The sequence below is a fragment of the Ammospiza caudacuta genome, chromosome 5 (assembly GCF_027887145.1).
Source record: "Ammospiza caudacuta isolate bAmmCau1 chromosome 5, bAmmCau1.pri, whole genome shotgun sequence".
In the NCBI taxonomy this organism is placed as follows: domain Eukaryota; kingdom Metazoa; phylum Chordata; class Aves; order Passeriformes; family Passerellidae; genus Ammospiza; species Ammospiza caudacuta.
The window spans coordinates 4,601,247-4,628,543 of NC_080597.1; the positions used below are offsets into that span (position 1 = coordinate 4,601,247).

Consider the following 27,297-nt stretch of genomic DNA (forward strand, 5'->3'; position numbering starts at 1 on the left):
CTTCAGAAAATGGACATGATTTGTGAACTTCACAAAAATTAGGTTATACATAGATGGCAGTATATCTATATTAGTTTTAGAGTCTAATACAATTTACATAATTTTAATATAATTTCATAATTGCTCAATCTCACAGAAACAGCACCTTTGTAAAGATACAGTCATAGGGTGCATCCAGATCCCAAACTGCTGGGATCCTCAGTCCAAGAGGAGCAGCAAGAGAGTTTTAAAAGCCAAACAACCAAAAATCAAAAAAAAAATCAAGGACATCAGGATATCTCACTTTCCTCATCACCATGTATGGCCTTTATTGTGCAAAATCACTAACCAGTTCCAGAATCTCTGCTGCTCTGAATATTTTCCTCTACAGAAAAGAAAATGCATCCAAAAGCCTGATAAGCCTGTTGTAATAATAATCACCAGCACAAATTTAAACAACCTCATCTTGGGAGTCAGAACAGCTCCAATAGCTCCTGATTTAAAACAGCTCTCAGCACATATCAGCCCCTACAGTGATCCATTTTCAGGGAGGTTTTAAGGAGTGTGTACCATAAGGGTTCTGATCCTTCCCCCAGTTGTTTCTGGGGTGATTTTTGGGGTCTCCTGCCTGGTTTGCCAGCCTCTAACATGGTGCTAAAAGGACAAAGTCAATCTCAAGCTCTTGCTGGCTCTGTATGGCTCCCAGAGCTCTCCAGTCACAGCACACACCTCCCTGGAGCATCACACAGGATTTCAGGGCAAACACTTCCCCTGGAATGGGATCCAGGCATCAGCACTAGGGAAAATAAAGCAGCAGAGACAAGGACCAACTTCACCATCTTTTAAAAAGGAAATGAACATGTAGAGTCACATAAATATAGAAAAAAAAAAACACAAAAGAAAAGTTCTCTATTTGCAACAGTTCCTAGATCCTTTCTCATCCTTTCTCTAGCTGAGTGTCTGCTGCACTTTTTGCACAAATTGTGAAGCCTGAAGGTTACTAAGTGCAGAATGTCTTTCCTGTGAAACACTTGTGCATGTCCTCACTGGCACAGAGGTGCTGAGCTCCAGGGACAGTGCACAGCTGTCAGAGACACCCTGATAGTCCTGGCCAGGGCTGCTGAGGGTGCTTCTTCATGTAAAACAAGAGATATGCTGTTTCTCTCCTGCGGAGGAAAAGAGAAAGCACATCACAAGGTGTGTTTGAAAAATCTAGGTAACATCCCAGAATTGCTCCTGCTCAGCTTCCTGAGCTTTAGGTCAACCAAGCTGGTCCTCTCCATGTTCCCAAGATTTGTTGGTTTATAGGAGAGATTATCTCCCTCCTGTGAGCTCATTTTCTTACAATGCATCAAAACAAAAAGCGTGGAGAAATCCTGGCTACACATCTCCTGCATCCCCACTGCACCCCAGGCAATGTTCCCAGACCAGTTTGTCTCCCCTCTCTTTGCTACCCTCATCCCAAAGCCCAGAGCAGCATTAGGAAAAATCAGGGATACATTTGCATACCAGTAGAGGTTGGAACGTCCATAGGTGCATTTAACATCATCCCACGATACCTAGAGAAGAAAAACACACAGGAGGAGGCTGGTAAAAACTCTTAGGAGACGGAAAAATTCTGATACCATCCCAGGAATTCTCATAGGAGTGGTTTAAGTGGCACTTCCAGGAACTAAACACTTCTTAATAAATTGGTTTATTGCTTTTACTCTTCGAGGACAAGCAGTTCTGAATGTACACTGTCACCACATTTCTCTTCACAGAGAAAAGCAAGGCACAACTCTTCCCAAGAATGTGAAACCCAGAAATATTCTCTGAACCTCAGAGAAAGGAAAAACAATTCTTATCATTTGCTGTGCCTGTGTTGTGCCAAAGCAGAATGCATAATGGAGATTGTTTATCCAGAGTGATGGGGTTTTGTTCCTTGGCCTGTCAGGGCCAGGTGTGTGTGTGAGTCGGGACTGTGGGCTGACGGTGTGAAGATGAGTGCAGTTGTGTGTGGAGTTGATTGCTTGGCAGATTCAGTTTAAATGCAATGTAATGGAGTGTAATATAATATAGAATAATACAGTATAATAAAGTAATTAATTAGCCTTCTGATAAGATGGAGTCAGATGCATCATTCTCTCCCACTCATCAGGGGCAAAAATATCATCGATAGTATACATTAAACAGATGTAGAGTGCAACAAGTAGGATATTCAGCAAATATCCTGAATATTCTGCAATATTCAGAATGCTTCTGTGTCCTGCAATGCACAAAACTATCAGGTATAATTCTTGCCTGATTGGTGGGAGGAATGATGAGGAGGAGTCCATGATATCAGAAGGCTAATTAAATATTCTATTCTATTATATCATCTTCTTTTATATCATATCATATTGTATCATAGTATATTATATCATAGTATATTATAGTATAGCATATACTATATTATATGTTATATGTTATATATTATTGATGCTATATGTCATATTATTTAGATATTATTTATATTATATTATATATTGGATTATATATTATATTATATATTCTATATGTGATACTATATTATATTTTTGATATTATAATATATGATATGAAGTTATATTTGTTATATTATATTATATTATATTATATTATATTATATTATATTATATTATATTATATTATATTATATTATATTATATCATATTGTATTATTCTATACTTTATTATACTATATTATACTATATCATATCGTATTATTCTATACTATATTACACTATATTACGCCTCATCTAAACTGAAACTGCACAAGCACCCAACTCAATTCCACTGCCCAGAATCTTGTCACTGTCTCCTGACCAACAGTCTGGACACACACACTTGGCCCTGTCAGCCAAGGAAACAAAACCCCATCACTGTGGGTAAACAATCTCCACATTGCATTCTACTTTGGCACGGCACAGGAGCAGCAAATGAGATGAGAACTGCTTTGATCATTCTTTTCTCTGCTTCTCTCAGGTTCAGAGAATGTGAGTCCCACACAAAACAGAACCTGAGGCCTTGTTTGGTGCAGAAGTGAGAGTGACTCTGCCCTCAGCCCGGAGCATCCTGTAGCAGAGGAGGAAAAAGCCTCAGTTTCCTTTCCTGGTTCTCTCAGTCAGCACCAGTCCGACAGGATGAGAGCTGCAGGGTTGTCCAGGAAGGCACAAAGGGAACGTGTCTGGGTCTGCTCACCTGGCAAACCTCGGAATCGTTGAAGCAATACCATTTACAGTCTGTGAGGCTCCGGATGTAGGCACAGTAATGGCCACAGCTGGCTGATCCTGAGTGAGCCACCACAGCAAAGAGCTCATAGTGCCAGGTAGCCTGCAAGAGACACAAAGAGACACTTGCAGTGCAGCAATTCCCATCTGCCGTGGGCTGTAGAGAAGCAGCAGCCAGGGCAGCCAGGATGTGCATTTTGGCAAAGGGTTCACCACAGCCAACCCTGCAGCGGTGACTTCTGCTGTTGCCACACTCCCCCTTGTTATTTCCCAGGAAGAGAAACAGACCCACAGTGGGGCAGATCCATCTCAGCTGCCTAGCAAAGCTGATGTGGCCAACAGTGCCAAACTCTGTGGCCAAAAATATCAACAATACTGCATGAGAAATAACTAGAGCAGAGTTCCCCTGTCTTGGACAGGTGAGATCTGCAAAGCCGGGCTTTGGTCCTTAAAGCAGGAAACTCCAGTTATGGGGCCTTTGGTGATTTAATATGAGCACAGAATGTTGAATAATGGCTGAATCGGTTAAAACAATGGGATGTGAGACAACACCAGGCACAGGCAAAGTTTGAGACACAAATTTTTAAGACAGGTACTTTGAACTGAGACAAGTATTGGTGTGATGTCTTACGTTTTTATGAGAATGAAGCAGAAAGGAGAAGAAAGTCTTTCCTTTTTGAACAGGATTATCTCACCTTTTCACTGTCATCTGCTTGGCACTGACTTTCTGCCAAGACTTGCCTGAGATCAAGCTCTTGTGGGAAAGGCAGGGAGTGGCTCAGCTTGTGCGTGCGAGAGGATCTCTCAAAGCAGAAGCGCTTCAGGTGCAAGGTCAGGGTCTGTGGCAGATGGACGAGCTTCATGCTCTGGAAAGAATCAATAATGCAGCTGAAAACTGGGGCCAAACCCTGGGGAGGCGGGGTGCAAACAGCCACTGCCACCCCGTGTGTGCAGAATGGAGAACAGCCAGTGCTCCAGTAAATATTTGCTAATTCCCAGGGACAGCAGATGCCAAACCTTGGTAGCCCATCTGCACACAAAACAGAGCTGTGATAGCCAAGTTTCTCAGCTTCAGTGTCATCAGCACCCAGCCTTGGGTGTCTCAAGGGCTGCTTCACTTCCCATGTGCTCTCCTAGCCCCATGCTGGTAGCACTAGAGGCAAATCAACCTCCTGAGACATCAGAGCACAGGACCTCCTTCCTAACAGGAGGAGAGGTGTCTGTGGTTTATATCTCACTCTGCTGGCAAATCTGAGGTGTTGATCTCCTCTTAAACTTGCTATGGTTGAGTCCTTTCCCCACCCTCCCCAGTCCTCAAGGGAGTTCTGGGTATGAGACATGGGGAAATAATTCTCCAATTACCTGTAGAAAAGGTGTTTTCCTCCCACACTGTTGACAGAAACACATGTTCTGTCCAGTCAGCTCCTCTGGATGGAAGAAGTATTGCAGGCAGTCCTCCTGAGAAGACAGAGACTTCTTTCAACTGAGTTCCTTCAGCTGGATTTTTATTTCTACATTATTTCAGGGGGTCCAAGCAAACAGCAAAGTTACAGAAGGCATGTTTTATTCAAAGGACAAAACACTGCAGCCTGAAACAAAAGGTACCTCATTTCTCCCAGCTGCTGATGTGATTATAAAAGTTGGGAAAAAAAGGGCTACACAAATTCCACAAAGAAGGTATTGATGTATAAATGTCTTTTATACTTTCAGAGCCTTAAAGGTTTTCAAAGCAGCTTCTTCATGCTGAAACAGTATAAAGTGGTCAGAGAATCTATAAGATCCAGTGGTCCGCTGGCATTTGAAAAATCCACTAAGAACAGAACCATCTCCTAAGGAAAAAGTGCTGCTGCTAAACTTACCAGAGACTTCAGCCTGTGAGAATTGGCATCCAGCACTGGGAGTGGAAGGGTTAACATGGTGTTTTTGCTCTTTACTTCAAAAGAGCATTTCTGACAGGCCACATGCTCCTGTATGCAGATTGTATACAAATCTCGAAGCTCTTTAACCTGGAGGGGTGGAAAAAAAAAGCCAAAACAAAGTTTATGAAGAAGAAGACACCTGAGCTGTTTCCCTGTGGGTGGGAAAGTCTCTGTGGTCACACATTTCAAGCAAGATTATTATTCCTTTGAGGTTGGAACCAAGATGTGACAATAACTTATGTGGACAGGGTACTTCCCACAGTTTAAAGGAGAACAATTCCCCCTCGTTCCCTAACAGAGGGAGAAAACACAGCCTGTAAGATCAGAGAGTAAAATATCTGCTTTGATGCAGAATTGTTCTGTTTTGTTTGAAATTGCAACAGGAGTCTGTCTTCTGTACTAATGAAACTGTGACAGTCAGGGAAGAGTCACTTTTCCCAGTCCCATGGGAGGAGCTGTTATATACATCACATCCTATCAGTGACTAATTAGAGTGAAATGCATGTGGCTGACTTCAAAGAATGGAAAAGCTGAGTCAACATACACCAATAAATGTTTACAGAAATTTGGGGGAAAAAAGAAATTCAATATAACTACATACAATGTTGCAAAAAGATCAATGTTTTAGTTATTAATCAGCTCTCCCATTAGAATGGACACTGGCATGGCCTGAAAGCAGAATGAACAAAACTTAACTGTGATTCAAAATGTCAAATCTTATGAAACAAAGATTCTCTGTCCCATTTGAAAGATGCAATGAAAGAAGAGATAATTTTAAAACTTTAACTTAGGACAATTGCCAGTGAATGGGATCCTTCAAGGAGCAGAGGAAACCACACATGATAAGGGGCAAAGGTTCATTTCAGTCACCATCCTTACCAGCTCTGGCTTTTTCATCTGCTTCTTTAACAAGTTCCAGAGAGTCAGAAAGAGCTGAGCAGCATCATGCTGCACAAACACTGCAGGAGCAGAAAACACAACCTTAGTCAGTATCATGAACAGCACCAGGCACAGATTTCCCACAAATGGCAAAGGGGGATTTATTGTCCCCTCTTAGACCCAGATTCTTGTCCCTTGCTGGGGACAGAATCTTAGACTGGGCACCAGCTCCATGTGGCCTGAGCAGGCAGTGGGAGAAGACAGAAGTGTTTGTACCACCCAGTGCAAAAATCTTGTCACCAGATGAGGGACAAGAGGATGCTCAATACCTACCAGAGAATGCTTTGGGTTGGAAGGAGCCCTAAATTTCATATGGTTCCATTCCCCCCAGCCATGGGCAAAGACACCTTCCAGCAAACACCTTCCAATCTGGCCTTGAACACTTTCAGGGATGCAGCACCCACAGTGGACATCCTGCATCAGGGTCTCACCACTCCCACAATAAAAAATTTCTTCCCAATATTCAATCTAAACCAGCTCTCAAGCTGGTTTACATCTCAAGCCATAACCCCTTATCTTATCACTTCTGTCACATGTCCTGCCATGCCCTTGTAAACAGTCCCCTTTGAATCCTCCTCAGAAACATACAGGGAAGATTCTGTTCTCTTTTTCACCTTTATTACTCCACAGACCTGTTTTTCCCATCCCCTCACACCCCAGGAAGGCAAAAATGCTCCTGAGTGCTGAGATTAAAATGACAGCAGGGTATACCCACATGTCTCACACACAGATAAGATAAACCCCTTGATCCCTATCTCTCTTTAACTGGAAGAGAGATGGCTGAATGAAAAGCCACTCAGAGTCAGGAGAAAAATGATGCAAACAGGGATACTGAGTTTGTCTTGTGTTCCTCTTTCATAAAGGTCAGGGCACCTCCCTTTTCTGTTCTGAAAACTGCTGTTTGGGCTTTTATATGGCAAAGATGGCATTTGGTTATACCCTCTGTACTGCACACAGACAGACTCTTGGCATCCCACTGTCACTGGTCACTCGTGCATTACAAACCTTTCTCTTTTAGAACTTTGGCCAGCTGGGAGATCTATCCTGCAAATTCTTCTCTCTGCCCCTACAAGAAGGAGCAGGAGGGGGATTTGTGCAAACCCATTCTCTTTTCCACACCATCCCTTTCTTCTAGCAAGTAAAGCAGCTATTTCACTATCATGATAAAGTAGAGCAAAACACATCAAACTATGAACTGTGCTCTCTGCCCTGCACAGCATCCACAGCTGAATCTTCTAGCAGCCTGACAGTCCTCCCACCCTCTGGATATCAGCAAATACATCCAGCAGGGTTTGTTTTTTTCCTCTCTTCAGTGAGACACAGCATTGAACTCAGCTGGGAGGCAGCTGCAAGGAGCCCTGTGCCACTGTGAACCTAACTCCTGGCATTTCTGCATTCCTGGAGGAGATGCTGGAGTCTGGGCTGCTTGAAAGTGCTGGATAAATGCAGACAGAGGTGGGCATGATGAGGCAGGGCTGCTTACACTCCACTCGGTGCTCTGAAAGGCAGCAAGCCAGCTCTGTGGGGCCCACAGCTTTGCACTTGCCACTCTGCATCTTCTCCAGCAGCAGGAGCATCTGGTACGGGACATTGCTCCTCCTGTGGGCCGGGGAGGCTGGCACCGTGATCCTGGACGGGGGAGAAGCAACACCAGCGGTGATCAGGGGCTTGGAGGGGAAATGTCACACATCACACCTGAAGGAGCACAGGTCAGCAGCAGGGACAGCAGCTCAGGAGGAACCAGAATGGGAATGTTTTCAGCTAAAGAAGGGAAAGGGAATCCCACAGTGCAGGCTGACAGCTCTAAAGTAAAAGGCCAAAATTTTAAGTTGGCTTGCTCCTGAATAAGAGACAAGCCAAGCAGGACCTCAAGTGCTTTGTGTCTCTAGAAACAACATTAGTTATATCCAATTCCAGACCTTTTTTGCTTCCCACATATTGATATCCTCACTCTCAACATGCCCTCAAAATTTCACAGGCACATATATCATAATGCTCCTATTTCAGCTATATGCCAACAAAACATCTACATTCTCCCTAAATTCATTGTAGCCCACAGGTTTTTCTTTCTTCAAATAAGCATGGTAACCTAGAGTCTACATTATTTAGCTTTGCCCACTGATGACACTTATCATTTCTGCATATCTGAAATTTGTCTTTTCTCCTCTGGTCAGCAGTGAGCATGGAAGAAAGGACTGAATAGGAATGATCCACTTAGATAACTAAATCTGCAGTGGAGTGAGTAAACTGAAAACAAAGCAAAGCAGTTATTAGTGCGGTCAGTAGGGAGACAGGAGCCCAAATCCTCCTCAAAACACACAGGGACAACAGTCAAGCAAAATAAAGTAATGCTGAGTGTTCATGATCTGCAACACTTCTCTGTCAGGGCCTGGAGGCCAGGGATTAGGGTATGTTTGTGTTTACATGCTTCAAGTGACAAAATTAATAGTGATATGGCTACACATGCCATGTCCTTTGTTATAAGGCCTGTGAGTAAACCTGGAATAAAATTATATATATTATATATATATAAAATAATATATATGTTTTATATATGTGTGTGTGTGTCTGTGTGTTTTTATGTGTTTATATATATATAATACAGAATATAGAAATATATATTATTTTAATATTTTATATAATAATTTACATATAATAATTATATATTTATATAAATTTATAAATCACAACTATAATTTATATAATTATATAATTTATTAATAAATTATTGGTTTCATAATAATTAGTTTATTCATGAATAATTTATTAATAAATTATATTTTCTAATATATTTTATAATTATATTTAATATTAATTATTATATATATTTATATATTTTACATAATATATATAATATAATTATACATTATATATTTTATATATGTTACAATTATTATATTTCTATAATATATAAATATATTAAATAAGTAGAATTACTATATATATAATTATTATCTATAAAATTATATGTATCCTGTTAGGGAAAAGAGCCACAAAGAGTCAGTTCAGGACACGAATCAGAGATGATTTACAAGTCTGAACACTGCAGCTTCTACCTTTGCAGGGCCTGTCAGTGCATGACAGACACCACAAGGCAGAGACCTTGCTGAGGGACCAAAAGCATCCTGATAGCCCCTCAGTGATCCAAGCCCTCAAAAGCACATCCCATATGAAAGGAGGAGTGGAGCCAGGAGTGCAGCAATGGAATCCCAGGGAGGGAAACAGGAGGTACCTCCGGAGTATCCTTGTGAAGTGGATGTTCATGAGGAACACCTGGAGCAGGGAGTTCAGGCAGCAGCTCTGCCCAAGGTTGTACAGTCCAATAGCTTCTGTTGGGGAGAAAGAGGCAAAGTGAGGCCTGGGATAGGCACAAGAAAGGAAAGTGAAAGTTATTTGAAAGTGGCAAACTCTTCTTGCGCACATTCAGCCATTCAGTCTATGGGCTCAGCATCTTGGTTGAATCTGATCAATTGTTCAACCTATCCTTCTGTTGCTCAAGCAGGTAACATTTGGTTTTGTTTGGCAACTGGCAGAAAAATCCAAGTAAACCTGGCTAATGCTTCTCAGATTTCTCCCGGTTCCTCTATTGTCCTCTCATAACACACCTAAACATAAAACAGAACAACAGGAGGCAAAGACTGCCTGTATGAGGAGAATAACCTCATACAGGCATGGCTTAATAATGCCTCATAATCCATGGCTTAGCAAATCCAGCAATGCTGGCTGTGTTTGGAGAGAGACAGAGCCAGCAGCTAGGCACTTTTGGCTGCAATGGCCAATTTGAGAAAAAAGCTCTGAGATCTTCATGTATTCCATTCTGAAAAAACTCAAAATAGTTACTTGGCAAGGCAAAATGAGAATTATCTGTATTATATTCCTCAGTGAAGAGATAAGGAATAGAAGAAAATTAAGCCTATGGACAGGGAAGGGAACAGCAGGCATGAGAAATAGAAAATAAGACACTGAAGAATAGGCAAAACATTATTACCATTTTTTAAGTCTGCCAGACCAAAGACCGATATCAACTTCTGGGTTTTGGCCTTCACCTCTTTGGTTTCCTCTTTCTTATTCTGTACTTCAATTTCTGCCTCCATGACCTCCCTTGGTGCCACCTCTGGTTTCTCGCTTCTTTCTTGATGTCCACTCATTTGTCCCATCAACAACACTGCTCAAGGACAGAAGAGACCTTCCCATTATGAAAAAGGCAAAATCAAAATACCATTGAATGCTTTGGGCTGGAAAGGAATCTCAAAGATAATCTCATTTCAACCCCCTGTCACCCACTAGACCAGGTTGCTCAGGGCTCCATCCAGCCCAGCCTGGAATATCAATAAAAAAGATCACTGCAAGAGCAGATGGGATATTTGAATTAACATCACATTACTAAGGGAACAGAAATGGGGTCTGATGCTGTCTTCCTCTTGTGGCTAAATAAATAAATAAATAAATGAGCCTTCAGTTCCACAGAAACAGCTCCATCTAGCCAAGGAACTCCACATATCCCAGTTCAGGAAGATTTGGTAAATAAGACCATTACAATTGCCCAAAAGCAGATGTTGCAAAACTCCTCTGTTTTGGAAAAAGCAGTATTTTATTAAAAAAAAAATAAATAAAAAGTAGCCCAAGTATTGAAAAGGTCAAGTTTCACCTTCTCTTCTGGCCAGATGAGCACCTTTGGTTTCTGTACTGGGCTCCCTGCGTTGGTTCTAAGCCCTGAGTCACAGCACTGCTCTGGCACTTTGGACTGTAATTTTGAAAGATATTTAAGTACCAACAAACCAGTTTCTTTTTCTGTTCCTTCAAGTGATCACAGGCAAAGTAACTGTTCACACAAGAGAACCATTATAATGCCTTGATTTTTAAGCGAGTATTCAACAAACCATTACTCTGAGAGTCTCCTGGGACTCAAAAAGCAAAAGCTTTTTGAGCAAAAACTCACTAAAGTAAAGCTACTAAAGCAAAATTAAAATACACAAACAAAACAATCTGATAAAAATTCAAATGCAATTACGCAAAAATGAAACTTTCTAAAAGATCACTGCCAGCATGGAGACAGAATCAGAAAAAAGTGGATATTCACAGAGGAAGGGGGGGTGGAGACCCAAAAAAAGCTCAGAAATCATTATTCTACAAATATTAAACAGCACATAAAATCAGCCTAAGGCGAAGCACTGAAAGAATGAAGAAAAGCTACTAAGAAAGGGAAATAAGCAAAATCCTGGTTCTGTCTTTCATGTTAAAAAAAAATCTTTGCTTTAAAAGCATGGTTTTGGGTTAACTATGCCTAATAGTGTCAGATATCAAAGTTACTGAAGATTCAGGCAGAAAAGCTAGAAATTGGGGTTTTTTCCCTGATTATTACCTTTAGGCTTAAGTATATTTATTTCCAACTGTATTTTTGATTGTTTACTTTTGAAGATTTCTTTTGATCTCTAAGTGTCACACACTAAGATTCACCAAATATTGTCGAATTTGCTGAGAAGTTTTTTTTGGAGGGAAAAAACCCAAACTCTCAAAGACAGAGTGAAGAGCATCACTTTTTATACCCAAACATGGTGAATAGAACAGCTACGCAGGAAAAGATAAATTTAATCTGATTTCTCTCTTGCCAAAACAGAGCCTGAACACTGACTGCCTGTTTTCCTGGGGACGATTTAATGGCACATTCAGGTTTCTGAAAGTGAGCTGGGTTTAGCTGGTGTAGAATCAGCCAGGAGGTCAGGGATGCTCCCGGGCAGTGGGGATGTTGAAAGAGACAGAAAGGAGAGAGCACAGAGGTAGCTAAAAATAGCTAGGGATAAAGAAAACATGCAATACACAGGTTTTGACAGGAAAGGGAGGACTAAGAGTGGGATTAAAGAGCAAGCATGGGGCTGGATGTCTTTGAGGAAAAGGTAGAAAGATCTTAGGGATCTTAGGGCAGGAAGGTGCTGGGGGATCCAGGAGGATTTGTGTCTCTGGTTCCATGAAATTTTCTCCGAGTCACCAATATTGGGGATCCTGTTGTGGGAGCAGGGACACAAACAGAACTTCCCAACCCTTGGAACCTCCTTGTTTAGGCTTTCAGAAATACAGCCTTCCTAAGACTTGCACTTGACCTCCTTTTCCCTGCACAGGTACATAAAACAACAGGTGAGTGAGGCAAGGAACTGAGCAGCAGGCTCTCCTCCTGATCCCCATTTCTCCTCTCTCACTGGAGCAGCAGCGTTGCTTTGGTTTCCTTTGCAGGTCAGGGGTGGGATTGGTACCTCAGTGCCCCAGCTGGCACCAGCATTGGGCAGAGAACAGGGAGCAGAGATACCCTCCAGTCCATCATCATCATCACAACGCTCACACTCCTCTCGCTCAGCCAGCCCAGCCCTTTCTCCTTTTCTCCCTGCCCTGCTCCAGTCTCCATCTGCCCGCCCAAGACTCTGGCTTCTCACGACAAACCCTGAGCTGTCCCTTCACTGTGCCCAAGAAGGGTTCCCACTCCGGCCCTTGTCCCTTCCCTGCCAGCTCCTTTTCCTCCCCGGGGATCCTGGGGTGCCGATGATGATGCTAAGGCAGGCAGTGGCTGCAGCAGGGACACCAGGCGGCTCTGAGCAATCTATTCTCGTGGAAGGTGTCCCTGCTCTCAGCACGGGGGCTGGAATTAGATGATTTCGAAGTCCAACCCAAATTATTCTGTGTTTCCATGGTCCGTGCTGGCTGCAGCAGAGACTCAGCGTGACGACCACCCTCGAGGGGAAGGAAGCGCCTAAGAGCGCATCACCTCCAACTTCAACGGGATGCGACTGCAAGGAGAATTCCCACTTAGCTGCCAAACTACTCCGTTATTATCTCCCTCTCTATTTCCTCCCCTCCTGACACAGTGCGCCTCCAGCATCCTATCTCACAAAGCAGCAAAACGCTTTCTTACCGATTCACGCTCGCAGCGCGCCCGCTGACACGGGGCAGCCCCGCACGGCGCACCGGAGGGAGCGAGCATCCGGGGGAGCGCAGGGCTGAGGGATCCGGCAGGGCTGAGGGATCCGGCAGGGCTGAGGGATCCGGCAGGGCTGAGGGATCCGGCAGGGCTGAGGGATCCGGCAGGGCTCAGGGATCCGGCAGGGCTCAGGGATCCGGCAGGGCTGAGGGAGCCGGCAGGGCTCAGGGATCCGGCAGGGCTCAGGGATCCGGCAGGGCTGAGGGAGCCGGCAGGGCTGAGGGAGCCGGCAGGGCTGAGGGAGCCGGCAGGGCTGAGGGAGCCGGCAGGGCTGAGGGAGTCGGCAGAGCTCAGGGAGCCGGCAGGGCTGAGGGGCTGAGGGAGCCGGCAGGGCAGCGGGCGGAGCGGAGCGGGGCGGCCCCAGCGCGTCAGGCAGCGGCAGCGCCCGCCCCGCTCTCGGAGCCGCTCAGTTTTCATTTCCCGCTCGGCCGGGAGCAGACACAGAAAGTGAAACTCGGAGCCGCCCTGCGCCGCCTCCCGGCAGGCACGGAGGGGGCTGGGAGAAAGGGACCCAGGGGTTTTCACTGCTGGTTTTTTGTCCCTTCATGCAAATCGCTGGGGGAAGCGTTGTGAGGCTGAGCTGTCCGCGCACAGCTGCGCTCCCAGCCCTGTGTCAGGGACCTCTGTGCAGCCCCACGGAGCCGTGGGGAGGAAACACGCACGGGAGGATTTGACAGGGGTCATCTGGAGCCCATCAGGGATGTCCTTGTGGAGGGGTTCCAGCTGCAAACCCTCTGCTCACACTGCCTGGCTCTGTCAGAGGCAGCACAACTCTTCAGTCTTAGCAGGTCTTCAGTGGAGGCACAGGGACAGTGAAAACTGTCCTGAATCGTCACAGAGGGGATGTGGGTATCTGTAGGGACTTCTGAGCGCAAGGGCTCAGTTTCACAAATAACTCAGTGCCTTGCCTTGTGGCAGAGGTTCTCAGCAATAGTTTAAATTTAGTGATGTTCCCTTTCTATTACTGGCTTGTGTGGCGACTGGCTGGTAGAAGGAAGGAAGAAAGGAAGGGAGAGAGAGAGGAGAACCTCTAAGCCATAAACTGGCCAGAGAGAACGAAACCACCTGAGCAAAGTGCAAAAGGACACTGGAGGCTGAACAGGAGCTAGATCTGCCAGGTGGAAGTTGCTAAAGCAGTGTGCAGTTGAAACAGCTTTTGGTGATGACCCCTGTGAGAGCCTGGGCACTCAGTTAGGAGGAGTATTATGCCTTAAGAATGTTTTAAGCTCTGCCTGCAGAACTCAGTCGTGACACGGCCCTTCCAAAGCAGGCAGCAGGCAGAGCCCAGAAAATGGGCTCAGATAAAGGGAAACTCAAACTGAAAGGCAGCAGTGTCTGAGTGTCCAAACACACTGCCCGCCCCTTGGACAAAAGCTGTTAGCTGCTGATAATTGCCACGGCACTCCTAATGTCCAAATAACCCCAAAAAGTGCATTAACTGCTTCAAGAGCAGGACTCCTAATTACTGAGTGTGCTTGCAAATAAAATGAAGTGTAATGTTGGTGGTCAGGATGAGATCTAAAAAGCCCCAGGTGTGCACATCCCCTGCACCTGGGAGGCCCCTCCGAGCATCACTGGAGCAGCACCCAGTGATTGTTCAAGCCACGAGCACCAACAGCCGGTCTCTTACAGCACCTGGGCGGCTCCAGTGATGGTTGAGTGTTTGAGCAGCATGCACTGCTGGAACACTTTGGTTTGCGTGGTTTAGGAACATGGTTTCTGCTGTACACTTCTGTACAGAAGACTGGGATCAAACCGTGTTTTCCCCCATCTTTCCCCCCATTCCCTATTCTGGGAAAATCCAGTCCAGGTTCCCCTATTTGATGTTCTGAGATGATCTATTTCAGGGTTTTCCCCATTCCATATTCCAGGGAAATCCACTCCAGGTTTTCACCCATTCCATATTCCAGGAAAATCCAGTCCTGTTTTTCCCCCATTCCGTATTCTGTGGAAAAAATCCAGTCCGGGTTTTTCACCATTCCGTATTCTGGGGGAAATCCTGTCCAGATTTTTTCTCCATTCCATATTCTGGGGAAAAAAAATCCAGTCTGGGTTTTCCCCCCATTCCATATTCCAGGAAAAAAAAAACAGTGTGGGTTTTCCCCCCATTCCATATTCCAGGAGAATTCAGTCTGGGTTGTCCCCCATTCCATATTCCAGGTAAATCCAGTCTGGGTTTTCCCCCATTCCATATTCCAGGAAAAAAAAAAAAAAACAGTGCGGGTTTTCTCCCATTCCATATTCCAGGAGAATTCAGCCTGGGTTTTCCCCCATTCCATATTCCAGGAAAAAAAACCAGTCCAGGTTTTTCCCCATTCTGTATTCTGGGGGAAAAAAATCCAGTCCAGGTTTCCCCCTATTCCGTATTCCAGGAAAAAAAAACAGTCCGGGTTTTCCCCCATTCCGTATTCCAGGTACATCCGTTCCGGGTTTTCCGCGGTGCCCCATCCCGGCCCATCCCGGTAACTCTGGGATGCTGCGATCCCGACTGATCGGTTCTGGTTTTCTTCATCCCAGGCAGCCTCAGGTTTAACGTGGAAGCAGCGAGGCTTGCGAGGCTTGGTGAGTGAGGCTCAGAGCGGGATTCAGTGAAACCCCTGCGGAAATCCCCGTCCAGGGCAGCCCCGCGGTGGTCAGTGAGGATGAGGAGGGGTGAAGCAGCCCAGGTGTGGTCAGGGAGGATGAGGAGGGTCGGGGCAGCCCCAGGTGTGGTCAGTGAGGATTAGGAGGGGCTGCCCCCCCCCCCTTTCCAGGGGGGTTACTGTACCTTTCACGGGGGTTACTGTACCTGCTGGAGGGGGTGATCCCCAGGAATCTCCCAAAGGACAGCAGAGACAGCATCTGCAGGGCAGGGGGAACACCTGGGTGCTCCTGGGGCATTGTTCAGGTGTGCCAAGGGACAATCCCTGTGCCCCAGGGCCGTGCAGAGAGGGGAGCAGCACACCTGAGCAGGTGGGGCAGCACAGGGAAGATCCTTTTTGATTCTCTTTTGGATTTCATCTTCCCAATCCCACCCCAGTGCCTCTAGTCCCTCTCAAGTGCTCCCCAGTGCCTCCCTAGTGTGTGCCCCAGGGACCCCAGACTACAGCTGATGGTATCTTACAGGATAATTAATAAAAAATGCCCTCTCCTAAATTTATGTTTACAACATACAGAAAAGCTGAGCTGATTGTTGACACACGCCGTACAGCGATACGGACACAAAATGCATTTTTTAATTACTCCCCATCATTCTCTTCTTCGAACGAGTCAGTTCCCACTTCTTCATAGTCCTTCTCCAGGGCAGCCAGGTCCTCCCTGGCCTCCGCAAACTCTCCCTCCTCCATGCCTTCTCCCACGTACCAGTGCACGAAGGCTCTCTTGGCGTACATCAGGTCGAACTTGTGGTCCAGCCGCGCCCAGGCCTCGGCGATGGCCGTGGTGTTGCTCAGCATGCACACAGCCCGCTGCACCTGCGCCAGGTCCCCTCCAGGGACAACCGTAGGGGGCTGGTAGTTGATCCCAACCTGGAAACAGGGATGGGAGAAAAGGCTGTACCACTTATTTATGTGTACCATTTATTTCCTAACAGCAGGAGCAGGAGGCAGCCAAAGAGCTGAAGGAAGGTGAGAGAAAATGCTGGGGTAGAGTGGTGCCAGGTGGCAAAGGCCATCACAAATGTCAAACAGCATGAAACTCACTCTAATATCTATTTACTCACTCTAATATCTATACCATTCTACTGTTTAATGTGTGGTGGTGTTCTCAGGGGTCCCAGGACGATGGAAGAGATGAGAATCTTGGCTCCATGTTTCAGAAGACTGATTTATTATTTTATGATATCTATTATATATATTTTTATGATATATATAATTTTATTATATATATATTATTATTTTATGATATGTATATTATTTTTTATATTTTTATATATTAAAACTATATACTATATATACTATACTATACTATATACTAAAAGAATAGAAGAAAGGATTTCATCAGAAGGCTAGCAAAGAAAAGAAAGGAATGATAATAAAATCTTGTGACTGACTGAGAGTCCAAGACAGCTGGACTGTGATTGGCTATTAATTAAAAACAACCACATGAGACCAATCAAAGATGCACCTGTTGCATTCCACAGCAGCAGATAATCATTGTTTACATCTCGTTTCTGAGGCCTCTCAGCTTCTCAGGAGAAAAAATCCTGGCAAAGGGATTTTTCATAAAATATGTCTGTGACATCAATGCACACTGACAAGTTTGTAGCTTTTTTAACAGCTACTCAATACTGAACATAGTGTTTCACCAAGATACTCTGTAGAAACTAACATAAAAACTTGGTTCCCAGTTGGGAGTTTTCATTGCTGAAGGAGCTGCTTGTATGACAAATGCTTTTCCACTGGTAATGTCTGTATTAATGTTGAAAATGTATTTCCAGACACTGCTGTGTAAGCAGTGGGAAGAGGCTGTATAATATTTCTAGGTTAACTAAGAGATTCCCTAATATGAGTGTTTCCTTCCTTTATTAATTTTATCAACTTTGGTATTTCCTCAATTTTAGATTGTGCCTCAGAGGCAATGCTCATTGGCTGTTCCAAAGGTCAGGTCTGAAATTAAAACTTCTTTCAATTTTAACCCATGTGCACTTCTAATTTCTACTTATTTAAATATCTAAGAGCCTGTGTCAATGGGATGTCCAAAGGAGAAAAGGCACATTTGATATAAATGCATCCTTCTTACGTTCATTGAGAAATATCTATATTCCCCCACTGTGGAAACCTAGGGCACAGGGAATATTTCTCTGTCTGCTCTGGGGTGCCCTGACCCCCAGGGCAGCACTGACTCTGACCCTCATCCATGGAGAAAGTTTCCCAGACTTCAAGATAGACTGGAATCCACAAAAGTGTGAAATGGATTATAGAGAGCAGTGTAGCTGTATCACTTGGTGAGAAATTGAGGTTTTGGGATTTTTAGTGTGTTGTGGATGGGAGCAAGATGGAGGGCACAGGGTGTTGTGCTGGGTTTCTTCTTCGTGCTTCTTCTTCCTTCTTCATGGGTTTGGGTGGCATTTTGTAATTGGGCAGGGAAATCTGCACTGAGGGTTCTTTGGGATCAGTTATTGGGTTAAAAGGGAAAATAATCTGGGTGTCAGTTCTTAATTGGATAGTTTGGTCTTAAAAGACCTTGTAACCAGAGATTGCTGGCCATTTTGTGCCTTGCTGCTGAACTCACAGCAGTGAGACTGTTTTACTGATAAGAAATAATCAACACCTGAGTCCAAACATGAGTTACTGTCTCAAGTGCCTTCAGTCCAGACCCAGAGAAACTGATGACTGGGGTATCCCCATACCCCATGTTCTGGGGGAAATAGGTGAAATAGATTAGATACTTTAAATACAAGTTTTCTACTAGAAAACTTTAAAAATACAAGTTTTCTGCTGGGCTGAACCTCCCCTTTCAACACTATAGAGAAGCTTGTGGCAGCCCTGTGAGATTCACATTCTCTGAACCTGAGAGAAGCAGTGAGAGAAGCAAAGAATAATCAAAACAATTCTTATCTCATTTGCTGCACCTTGTTTGTTCACAAGTGGAATGCATTGTGGAAGATTGTTTACCTGAAGGGAATTGGTAACTGGATTCGGGTGTGAGTTTTGAGTCATTGGCCAATTGGATCCACGTGTGTGACAGTCACAAGATGCTGGGCAGTTGGGTGCTTGGCAGATTCAGTTTAGATGTAATGTAATTTAAATGTAATATAATAGAGAATAACATAGCATAATAAATTAATTAGCCTTCTGATAAGATGGAGTCAGATGCACCATTCCTCCCGGACGTTGGGCAAAAATATCCGCTATGGCAGCCCTACTCACCTTGATATCTACCGAATCCACTCACCTTGAAGCCTGTTGGGCACCAGTCGACAAACTGGATGCTTCTCTTGGTCTTGATGGCAGCGATGGCCACATTGACGTCCTTGGGCACCACGTCCCCGCGGTAGAGCATGCAGCAGGCCATGTACTTGCCGTGCCTGGGGTCACACTTGACCATCTGGTTGTTGGGCTCGAAGCAGGCGTTGGTGATCTCGGCCACGGAGAGCTGCTCGTGGTGCGCGCGCTCGCAGGAGATGATGGGCGCGTAGGTCACCAGCGGGAAGTGGATGCGCGGGTAGGGCACCAGGTTGGTCTGGAACTCGGTCAGGTCCACGTTGAGGGCGCCGTCGAAGCGCAGCGAGGCCGTGATGGAGGAGACGATCTGGCTGATGAGGCGGTTGAGGTTGGTGTAGGTGGGGCGCTCGATGGCCAGGTTGCGGCGGCAGATGTCGTAGATGGCCTCGTTGTCCACCATGAAGGCACAGTCCGAGTGCTCCAGCGTGGTGTGCGTGGTCAGGATGGAGTTGTAGGGCTCCACCACGGCAGTGGAGACCTGAGGGGCTGGGTAGATGGCGAACTCCAGTTTGGACTTCTTGCCGTAATCCACAGAGAGGCGTTCCATCAGCAGGGAGGTGAATCCAGAGCCCGTACCGCCACCAAAGCTGTGGAAGATCAGGAATCCTTGCAGGCCAGAGCAGGCATCGGTCTGGAAAGCAAAAGGGAAAGTGAAACAGCAATGACTGAAAAAGGTGGAACAGACTTTGCCATGTGCGCTTGTCCTGAGCTGAAGGAGTGAGCAGTCACAGGCAGTATACAGCACAGATTTCATGTCAGGTTTTCCTGGGAAAGGGCTGGTGATAGTTCCAAGCTTTGCTTTCCTCACTGTCTCAACTTATAACATAAGGATCTGTCCAAGCCTCTCTCTCTCTGAACTTCACACTGTTCTGTTACTCTAGCTGAAACCAGCAATGTACAACTGCTTAATCCACCCTTCAGTATCAGTATAGGTGCTGTAGGGCTGTGCTAATAATTAAAAATTACATGTTCATAACCACTTGATAAAAAAGCCTGGAATCATGCAGCTGGGAAGTGAACTACTGGGCTTCTCTCTTCTGTACCATGTCCAAATACCATCTGTATGACTTGCAATCTCTTTGCTGAGCCATGGGTATCATTTGCAATTAACAAGCTGTTAGTTCTGCCCTTCTTCCTTCTGCAGAGCCCAAACTGCTGTTTCAGAGCTGCTGGCACTTACCAGCTTACGGACACGGTCCAGCACCATGTCAATGCTTTCCTTGCCAATGGTGTAGTGGCCACGGGCATAATTATTGGCTGCATCCTCCTTTCCAGTGATCAGCTGTTCTGGGTGAAAAAGCTCCCGGAAGGCGCCAGCCCGAACTTCATCTGAAGAAAAAAGAGAAATTGTAAGAATGTGATCTTTGTGAGGGTCGTCCTGAGGATGAGGTGAGAGATGAGAATCTGACTCCATGTTCTCAGAAGGCTGATTTATTATTTCTATTCTATTCTATTCTATTCTATTCCATTCCATTCCATTCATTATATTATATATATATTATATTATATTATATTATATTATATTATATTATATTATATTATATTATATTATATTATATTATATTATATTTTAAAATGCTATACTAAAGCTATACTAAAGAAAGAGAGAGAATACATCAGAAGGATTAACAAGAATGAATGGTAAAACCCCGTGACTGACTCAGAGAGTCCGACACAGCTGGACTGTGATTGGTCATTAATTAAAAACAATTCACATGTTTGGATAAACAATCTCCAGACCACATTCCAGAGCAGCAAAACATGGAGAAACTGAGGCTTCTCATCTTCCCAGGAGAAGAAATCTTGGCAAAGGGATTTTTTAGAAAATATCATGGTGACAGTAAGAATATGCTCCAGTGCCAAGAAATTCTGGTTGTTGTTGGCATCAGGAGCTCATGATGCCAAAAGACAGATGCTGATGGAGAAGGGAAATGTCTCCAGAGCATTTTTTCATTGTTGTATTTGTTTGATTTATTGTGCATCTTCAGTTCAGCCACTTCTCTTCTCATGAGCTTGTCAGTGACAAGTACAACCTGCATCCACAAGTCCCCAGAAAAAAACAGTGTGAAGAAATTCAGGTGTCCCAATTTTTAGACATTCTTCTATTATTGGAGGGAAGCGATCAGGCTCCTGCTTTAAATCCAAACAGAAGAAAAGCAGAATCTGAATGGCAAAAATGTCATGATAAACAAACCCAAATTAAATATTGATGCAAAGAGAAGCTGTACACACCACGTGTACCAGCCATTAAACTGCTGGGGATCCTCCTGTTCCTATATTTATAAGACCTATGACAGAATCTGGCATCCTGTGTCACAAGAAAATTGATTTCTTGCTACCTAGTTGTAGCCTGAGGGGCAAAGGGCCACTTTGTGCCAGTGGAGATATAAGGTGATGTGAGGAAAAGCAATCTCATCTCCATTTTGCAGGTTTGTTTCTGTACTGACCTACCACAGTGGGCTCCAAGTCCACCATGACAGCCCGTGGCACGTGCTTCCCAGTGGCTGTTTCATTGAAAAACGTGGTGAAGGAGTCATCAGAGCTGAGTCTGTCCTGCAGGTCCTTGAAGGTGCCATCGGGCTGGATGCCGTGCTCCAGGCAGAAGAGTTCCCAGCAGGCGTTTCCTATCTGCACTCCAGCCTGGCCCACGTGGACAGAGATGCACTCACGCTGAGGGGAGAGAGGAGAGGCAGGGTCAGGAAAATCCATGTGCCTTAGCCCTCCCTATTCCTGGTGGTCACCTTTTCCCAGTGTATTGCTTTTCCAAAAAATCAGTGAATTGTCACTGTCAGCTGTTTGTTTGGTTGTTCAGCCCCGTGACCACAATGGGACTGAACATGCCAGACACTGGGACAGTGTGGTATTTTTGGGGTCCCCCAATGACGGGAGGAAATTATGAATCTGACTCTATGTTCTTAAAAGAATAATTTATTATTATGTTATGTTATGTTATGTTATGTTATGCTACACTAAAACTATACTAAAGAATAGAGAAAGGACACTTACAGAAGGCTAAACAAGATACTAACCAAAAACTCGTGACTCTCTCCTCAGAGTCTGACACAGCCTGACTGTGATTGGTCTTTAAGTCAAAACAATTCACATGTTGGATAAACAATCTCCAACCACATTCCAAAGGAGCAAATCACAGGAGAAGCAAATGAGATAATATTGTTTTCCTTTTTCTCTGAGGTTTCTCAGCTTCCCAGGAGAAGAATCCTGGGCAAAGGGAATTTTTCAGAAAATATGACAATGACAGGACAGTTCTTTAAAAAATTGAGACGTGTGTGCTGTACTATAGAAGTGCATTAAAACAGTCAGGAAAAATAAATTTCAATTACTCAAACCCCACCTTTCTTCCTGGACTGGCCCTGCTGAGGAGCACATCCCAGTTTAGTTTATTTTTATCCTGGCTGGAACCTGACACAGCCACGTGGCATCCCTCACCCTTGGGTAACCCAAGGCAGATCATGTCTTTTGATCCTTCTACTCTCTGACAGCAGGCTAGTGTGGAAATTTGGAAGAGCTGCTTTCACCCAAGGAAATTATTCCAGATTTTCTTGGTCAAAATAAATGTTCCTTCCAGCTCCTGAGCAGCCATTAATTTTACATCACAATTTTACTCCATTGCTTGTCAGTGCCATTGCAGTGAAGTGTATTTTCATTATTTCCAGTGTTCTTTCTGTGGCAGCCAGGAAGAGAAAACTGTGTAACACCAGCCTAAAGCAGGCAGCTGTCAATTGCTCCAAAATCCTGTACACTTAAAATCCTCACATGCAGGAGCATGAGGGCCCTGCTGCTGGATTTCATAAGTTCACAAGCAGAATTATAAAGCAAATACTTCTGGGTTAGTCCCAGCAGTTGCAACACTGGGTGTAGTGAAAGGCATTTTTTTGAGGAGAGAATGGTTTCAGGCATGTGGATTTTTTCAGATTTGGTTTCTGCTTTGGAGCAATTAAAGCTGCCTGAGCTCTGGTTTTGTGATCCCCAGGGCCCTGTCTGTACTAGGGAGTAAAAAAATATCATAGTACTGAAAACTGGCCTGTGATCTCCTGTGCTGATTGATAATTCCAAAAAAATGGCACAGTTTTGGCTTATGCCAGATAATATTTATCCAGACAATGCAGAAAACAACTCATTGTCCAGAATGGTTTCCAGTGAGCAGCTCACTGACCACTGCCAGGCTTTGGAGAGGGAAGGAGAACTGAGATGCCCAGCTATGAAGCAGGCCTGGCTTTAAGAGCAGAGGATGGTCCTCACTCATCCTTGTTTTGTGATACTGCATTTAGAGATAACCAATGGCACCATCAGATTTGACCAGTTAATTTTATTTTAAATTAAATTCTGTAACTGCTTACCCAGCAAAATCATTCTGTGACCTGAGAATTTAATGTATCCTCCCCAAAAACTAAATTTTCAGTCACAATGTGTGACCAGCAACATCTATGGAGCAGCGTTTTCTTCACAAATTGGCATAAATTTGTGTTTAAGAAACATAACTGAAGATATTTTTTTCAGAAGCAACTAGAATTTCAAAAGTCAGCACTGCCCCAGCTAGTCATCCCCAGAAGTTCAAATGAACATGAACATTTAAATCTTTTAAATCTTTTTAAAGCTTTTATTCAACGAAATAAATCATTTCTATTCAGTACTAATTTCCAAGCTGAGAATTTTTGCTGACTCCGCAAATGCATGTGCTCTCAAGTGTTCTTGCACAACCCTGGTTTTTGTCAACTGAGTTGTGCAAAAGTTTCTGAGTGATCTGAGTGACAGGGGGGCTTCATAAGTCACTGTGTTGCAATCTGGAGGATTACTCAGGAGACACCGAAGGCATATTTGGGCTTAGAGAATTCAATTAATGCTGGCTTTCCACAGGGCAGGTTTCTGCCTTTTGTTTCAAATCCCAGTATGAATCTGTGAGGCTGGCAGGCAGCAAGAAAAATAAGGGTTTCTTTTCTTTTCACACACAGCAATGAGGCCAGCTGGCTTTTAAAAAATAATATCTTTTAAAGCAAAATTATAATTACAAGCCAAGCAGTATTTTAAAATATTAACTGCTCTGCTCATTTCTTCAGGTCTGTAGAGGAATTGGTCTGTTTTTCACAGATAGAACAAGTAAGTGCTGCCTGAGGAAGTTATTATAAAAAACTTCATACAGGACTGCAGCTGAAGACTTTTCAGACTGTTTTCAGCAGCACTAGTTTGAAACCACATCTCAAGCCTGCTTTTTGAGCTATTTCATCTTCTCCTTCCCCAGCAATAATTCGGAAATATTCTGGCAAAGAGAGAAGACAGTGAGAAACAGGTTTCTGACTTTGCATAGTGAAGAGCATTAAAATAGATGCCAGACTTTTAGCAGGGAAGAGGGTGGGCCTTCTTCAGCCTCACAGCCAGAGTAAACTGATCTTTTAATGTGATATTTTAATTTGGAGCCATTTCCAAACTCATGTTTCACATCCCACCACTTAAATGTCTGTAGACCCAGGACAGGTTTAACAAAGAAACAGTGAAACTACACCTGGGACAGCTTTGACTCTTAAAAAGACAATCTCTCTCCAGGATTTACTGCAAAAGGGAGAGTTTAGTGTTCCAGCTGTTCCACAAACTCACTCACTTCCCTAAGTCTGGGAAGCCCCTGGAAGTATTTTGCCTGTGAGATGAGCTGGCAGAAGGTAACATGGCTCTTCCTCTGCCCCAAAATTAGACTCCGTGCTAGAGATATACTGGGGTACAAGGTGAAATGGATTTTTCACATTCTAAGCGATTTTGAGAGATTTCTACGAATTTATAATAAACCACTAAAACTTAAAAACAAAGGGCATTTTTTCACTTACTTAAATGCATACATATATAAAAGAATTCATGGACTCCAGAAATACACATGCATACCCTGTATAGCTGTGGACAGTATAGCCACTGGGGCTAAATTAATTTGAAACAGACACAAAGACAAATGACTTTTTTGGTTTATTTCTAAAAAAGAATTGTCTCGTATGAAAATGTACTGGTGTTGAGAAAATATGGTCTCCACAGAAAGAACCAAGCAGCTATGACTCCACATGTAATTTAACTTATAAATCTCACTTATATTATCTCACTATTTAAGGACTCTCTGAAGAAACTTAATGCTGTAATGCTTCAGTGAGATTTTCTGCACTCCTTTCCCATTTCCTTACGTAGTGAGTGGTGTGTGAGATCAGGTTTGGTGGCAAAACCTATTGATAACAACACCAGACCCCACAGCCCTCCCCGTCCCTGGGTGCCCAGGGCTCCCCCATTCCCTTACCATGGTGTGTCCAGGGGTGTTTCCCTCCCTTTGGGGTCCCTGCCGGCAGGTCTGTGCAGGAGCCTGGCTCTGCAGGGCAGCAGCTCCAGGGCCCAGCCCCAGCACCTGCTGCTGCGCTTCAGCGTCACAGCGCCGGGGACGAGGTCACCCTGCTGCCCCAGCACCCTCCCGGGCAAACCCTCCACACAAACCCAGTGCAGCCAGGGCTGGCATGCTGACTGATCTGGAGCCTGGCCGTGGAACACGTTGTACATGTGCTTTCTCTCACCTCGGGGGTGTACATCACCTGCGACGCACACAGCATCCCAGCTCCCTGTTCTGCCAGCACAAACTTCTGTAGGTGAAAATCACACCTGAATTCCAGTGCAGAAGGCAGAAGAGAGCAAATGAATGGAAAAGAGAAGGATAGAAGAAAAACAAAAATAGAGAAGTAAAAAAGTAAACATAACTACCATTCTTAAGTGTGCTCTACTAGTGCTTTTAAATTATCTCCTGCCTTCTTTATTAACATCTCAATTTACTTCTATTACTTCTCTTTCCATGTGCTGTCAGCAGTATGGAACAGCTTTCAGTACGGACTCTCGCTTCTCTGCCCAAGCTCAGAAAGAAATTTGATTCTTACTGCAGTGTTTATTGCAGGACAGATGTGGAGGCATCACCCCAACAATTCTGACACCAAATTAGTGCAGTCACCTCCTCCACTTTGCTCCTTCTGCACTAGTTCACCACTGGAAAGCAGCAGCTTCTCTCAGTAGGGAAATCCTTGTGGTTGCAACCCTTAAGTAACAAAAGGAAGGCACACTTAATTGCTTGAATCTGCATCATGTATCCCCTGACTTTATATATCAATTGTTTATGATGATGTTTAATTTCTAAAATGTAGGTTAGTCTGCTCTGACATGATGATATCAATAGATTGTTCTGCCACTGCTGGCAACCAGCATAGAAGTATCTTTAACACCTACATTTTTACAGTGACACCTAGAACTAGTTCATACTGGTTTTTATAAAGTCACTTTGGTATAGTCTTCATTTTGCTGCTCTTTACATAAACCTGCAAATCATTACTCTTTGCTGGATTCTTGGAAAGTCATGATGGATGCTGGCATTCAACCTCTGTGGGCAGAAACCTCTGCCATATGAAACCTAAAGCCTTTTTCTCTAAAGACAGACACATCTCTGAAAATGGCATTTTTTAATAATCTAGAACTCAGAAGTACTGCTGTACTGGTTTAACCCCAGCTGGCAACTGAGCACTGAATCAGAAGAGTCAGGGAGAACCTGTGGGTTGAGATACAGTTTAACACACAAAGCAAAAGTTGTGCACACAAACAAAGCAAACCAAGGAGTAGATTCACATTTCCCATGGGCAGGCAGGTGTTCAGATACAGCCAGGACTGCAGGGCTCCATCACTCTGAATATGATGTTTGATTTCTCCTTCTTCCCCCAACTCAATATGCTGGGCAAACATGCTGGAGATTGAAATACATCAAGAGGCCAATGAAGGACAGTTGAATGCTTTTCCTCCTCTACTGGATGTACATCGCTCCCTCCTTACAGGCTCATTACCTGAATGATTTACCAGCAGTGTCAGAATCATGGATTATTCTAGAACATTATTATGCCATTTTACAAAACAGTGCACTCTTAGCTCTTAGGTGATCACACAAAAATCTCTTTTCCTTTTAATTTCGGATGTGTCTTTGATTTCCCACTCATTTTAATACCTTCCTCCGTAAGTGAATGAAGATTTTAACAGTTTCCTGTGTTCCTGTCTAATTGTTTTCTGTTAGTTTGTTGCCACCTGCTGGAAGAACCAGGAGCATTTAATTTCAGGATTTCTGAACTTCCCAAGTCTAGTAATTAAGTACCTGTATAACACTGCTACATTGATAAAATACTGGTTTTCAGGCATTATCCCTGAAGAGAACTGTGTTACGCATTTTTACTTTTTATTTTTAAGGTTTTCTCTCCTAATACAGCAAGGTCAGAACTGTAGTTAGTTCTAATATAAAGATACATTCATCTAATAATGATGAATACCAGGTACTT

The 27,297-nt window shown here is 44.1% G+C and overlaps 2 protein-coding genes across 2 annotated transcripts; both read right to left on the reverse strand.

Annotated features, from left to right (window-relative positions):
• Nucleotides 1-915: 915 nt before the first annotated feature.
• Nucleotides 916-13,200, reverse strand: USP18 (ubiquitin specific peptidase 18). The gene is made up of 11 exons (XM_058805678.1): nt 12,969-13,200; nt 10,056-10,232; nt 9,300-9,396; nt 7,551-7,696; nt 6,008-6,087; nt 5,069-5,215; nt 4,572-4,667; nt 3,905-4,075; nt 3,181-3,312; nt 1,489-1,538; nt 916-1,145 (listed from the first exon to the last, which is right to left on the reverse strand). Exons 2-11 carry the CDS (start codon nt 10,222-10,224, stop codon nt 1,067-1,069), a joined length of 1,167 nt encoding a protein of 388 aa, XP_058661661.1. The 5' UTR covers nt 10,225-10,232; nt 12,969-13,200; the 3' UTR covers nt 916-1,066.
• Nucleotides 13,201-16,237: 3,037 nt separating this feature from the next.
• On the reverse strand, nt 16,238-25,330 carry TUBA8 (tubulin alpha 8). Its single transcript, XM_058804735.1, has 5 exons — nt 25,245-25,330; nt 21,406-21,628; nt 20,139-20,287; nt 18,909-19,589; nt 16,238-16,540 (listed from the first exon to the last, which is right to left on the reverse strand). The coding sequence occupies exons 1-5, from the start codon at nt 25,245-25,247 to the stop codon at nt 16,253-16,255; spliced, it is 1,344 nt and encodes a 447-aa protein (XP_058660718.1). The 5' UTR covers nt 25,248-25,330; the 3' UTR covers nt 16,238-16,252.
• Nucleotides 25,331-27,297: the final 1,967 nt, after the last annotated feature.

Excerpts from the sequence above, each read along its gene's own strand:
- TUBA8 (XM_058804735.1), bottom strand. Across the intron at positions 20,288-21,405 it reads CTTGGAGCCCACTGTGGTAG|ATGAAGTTCGGGCTGGCGCC; the intron begins GTCAGTACAGAA and ends TTTTTTCTTCAG. Across the intron at positions 19,590-20,138 it reads TGGACCGTGTCCGTAAGCTG|ACCGATGCCTGCTCTGGCCT; the intron begins GTAAGTGCCAGC and ends TTTGCTTTCCAG.
- USP18 (XM_058805678.1), bottom strand. The coding sequence starts at position 10,224 with ATGGGACAAATGAGTGGACATCAAGAAAGAAGCGAGAAACCAGAGGTG. Across the intron at positions 7,697-9,299 it reads TTCACAAGGATACTCCGGAG|GATCACGGTGCCAGCCTCCC; the intron begins GTACCTCCTGTT and ends TCCCCCGTCCAG. Across the intron at positions 3,313-3,904 it reads AAGCAGATGACAGTGAAAAG|GCTACCTGGCACTATGAGCT; the intron begins GTGAGATAATCC and ends TGTCTCTTGCAG.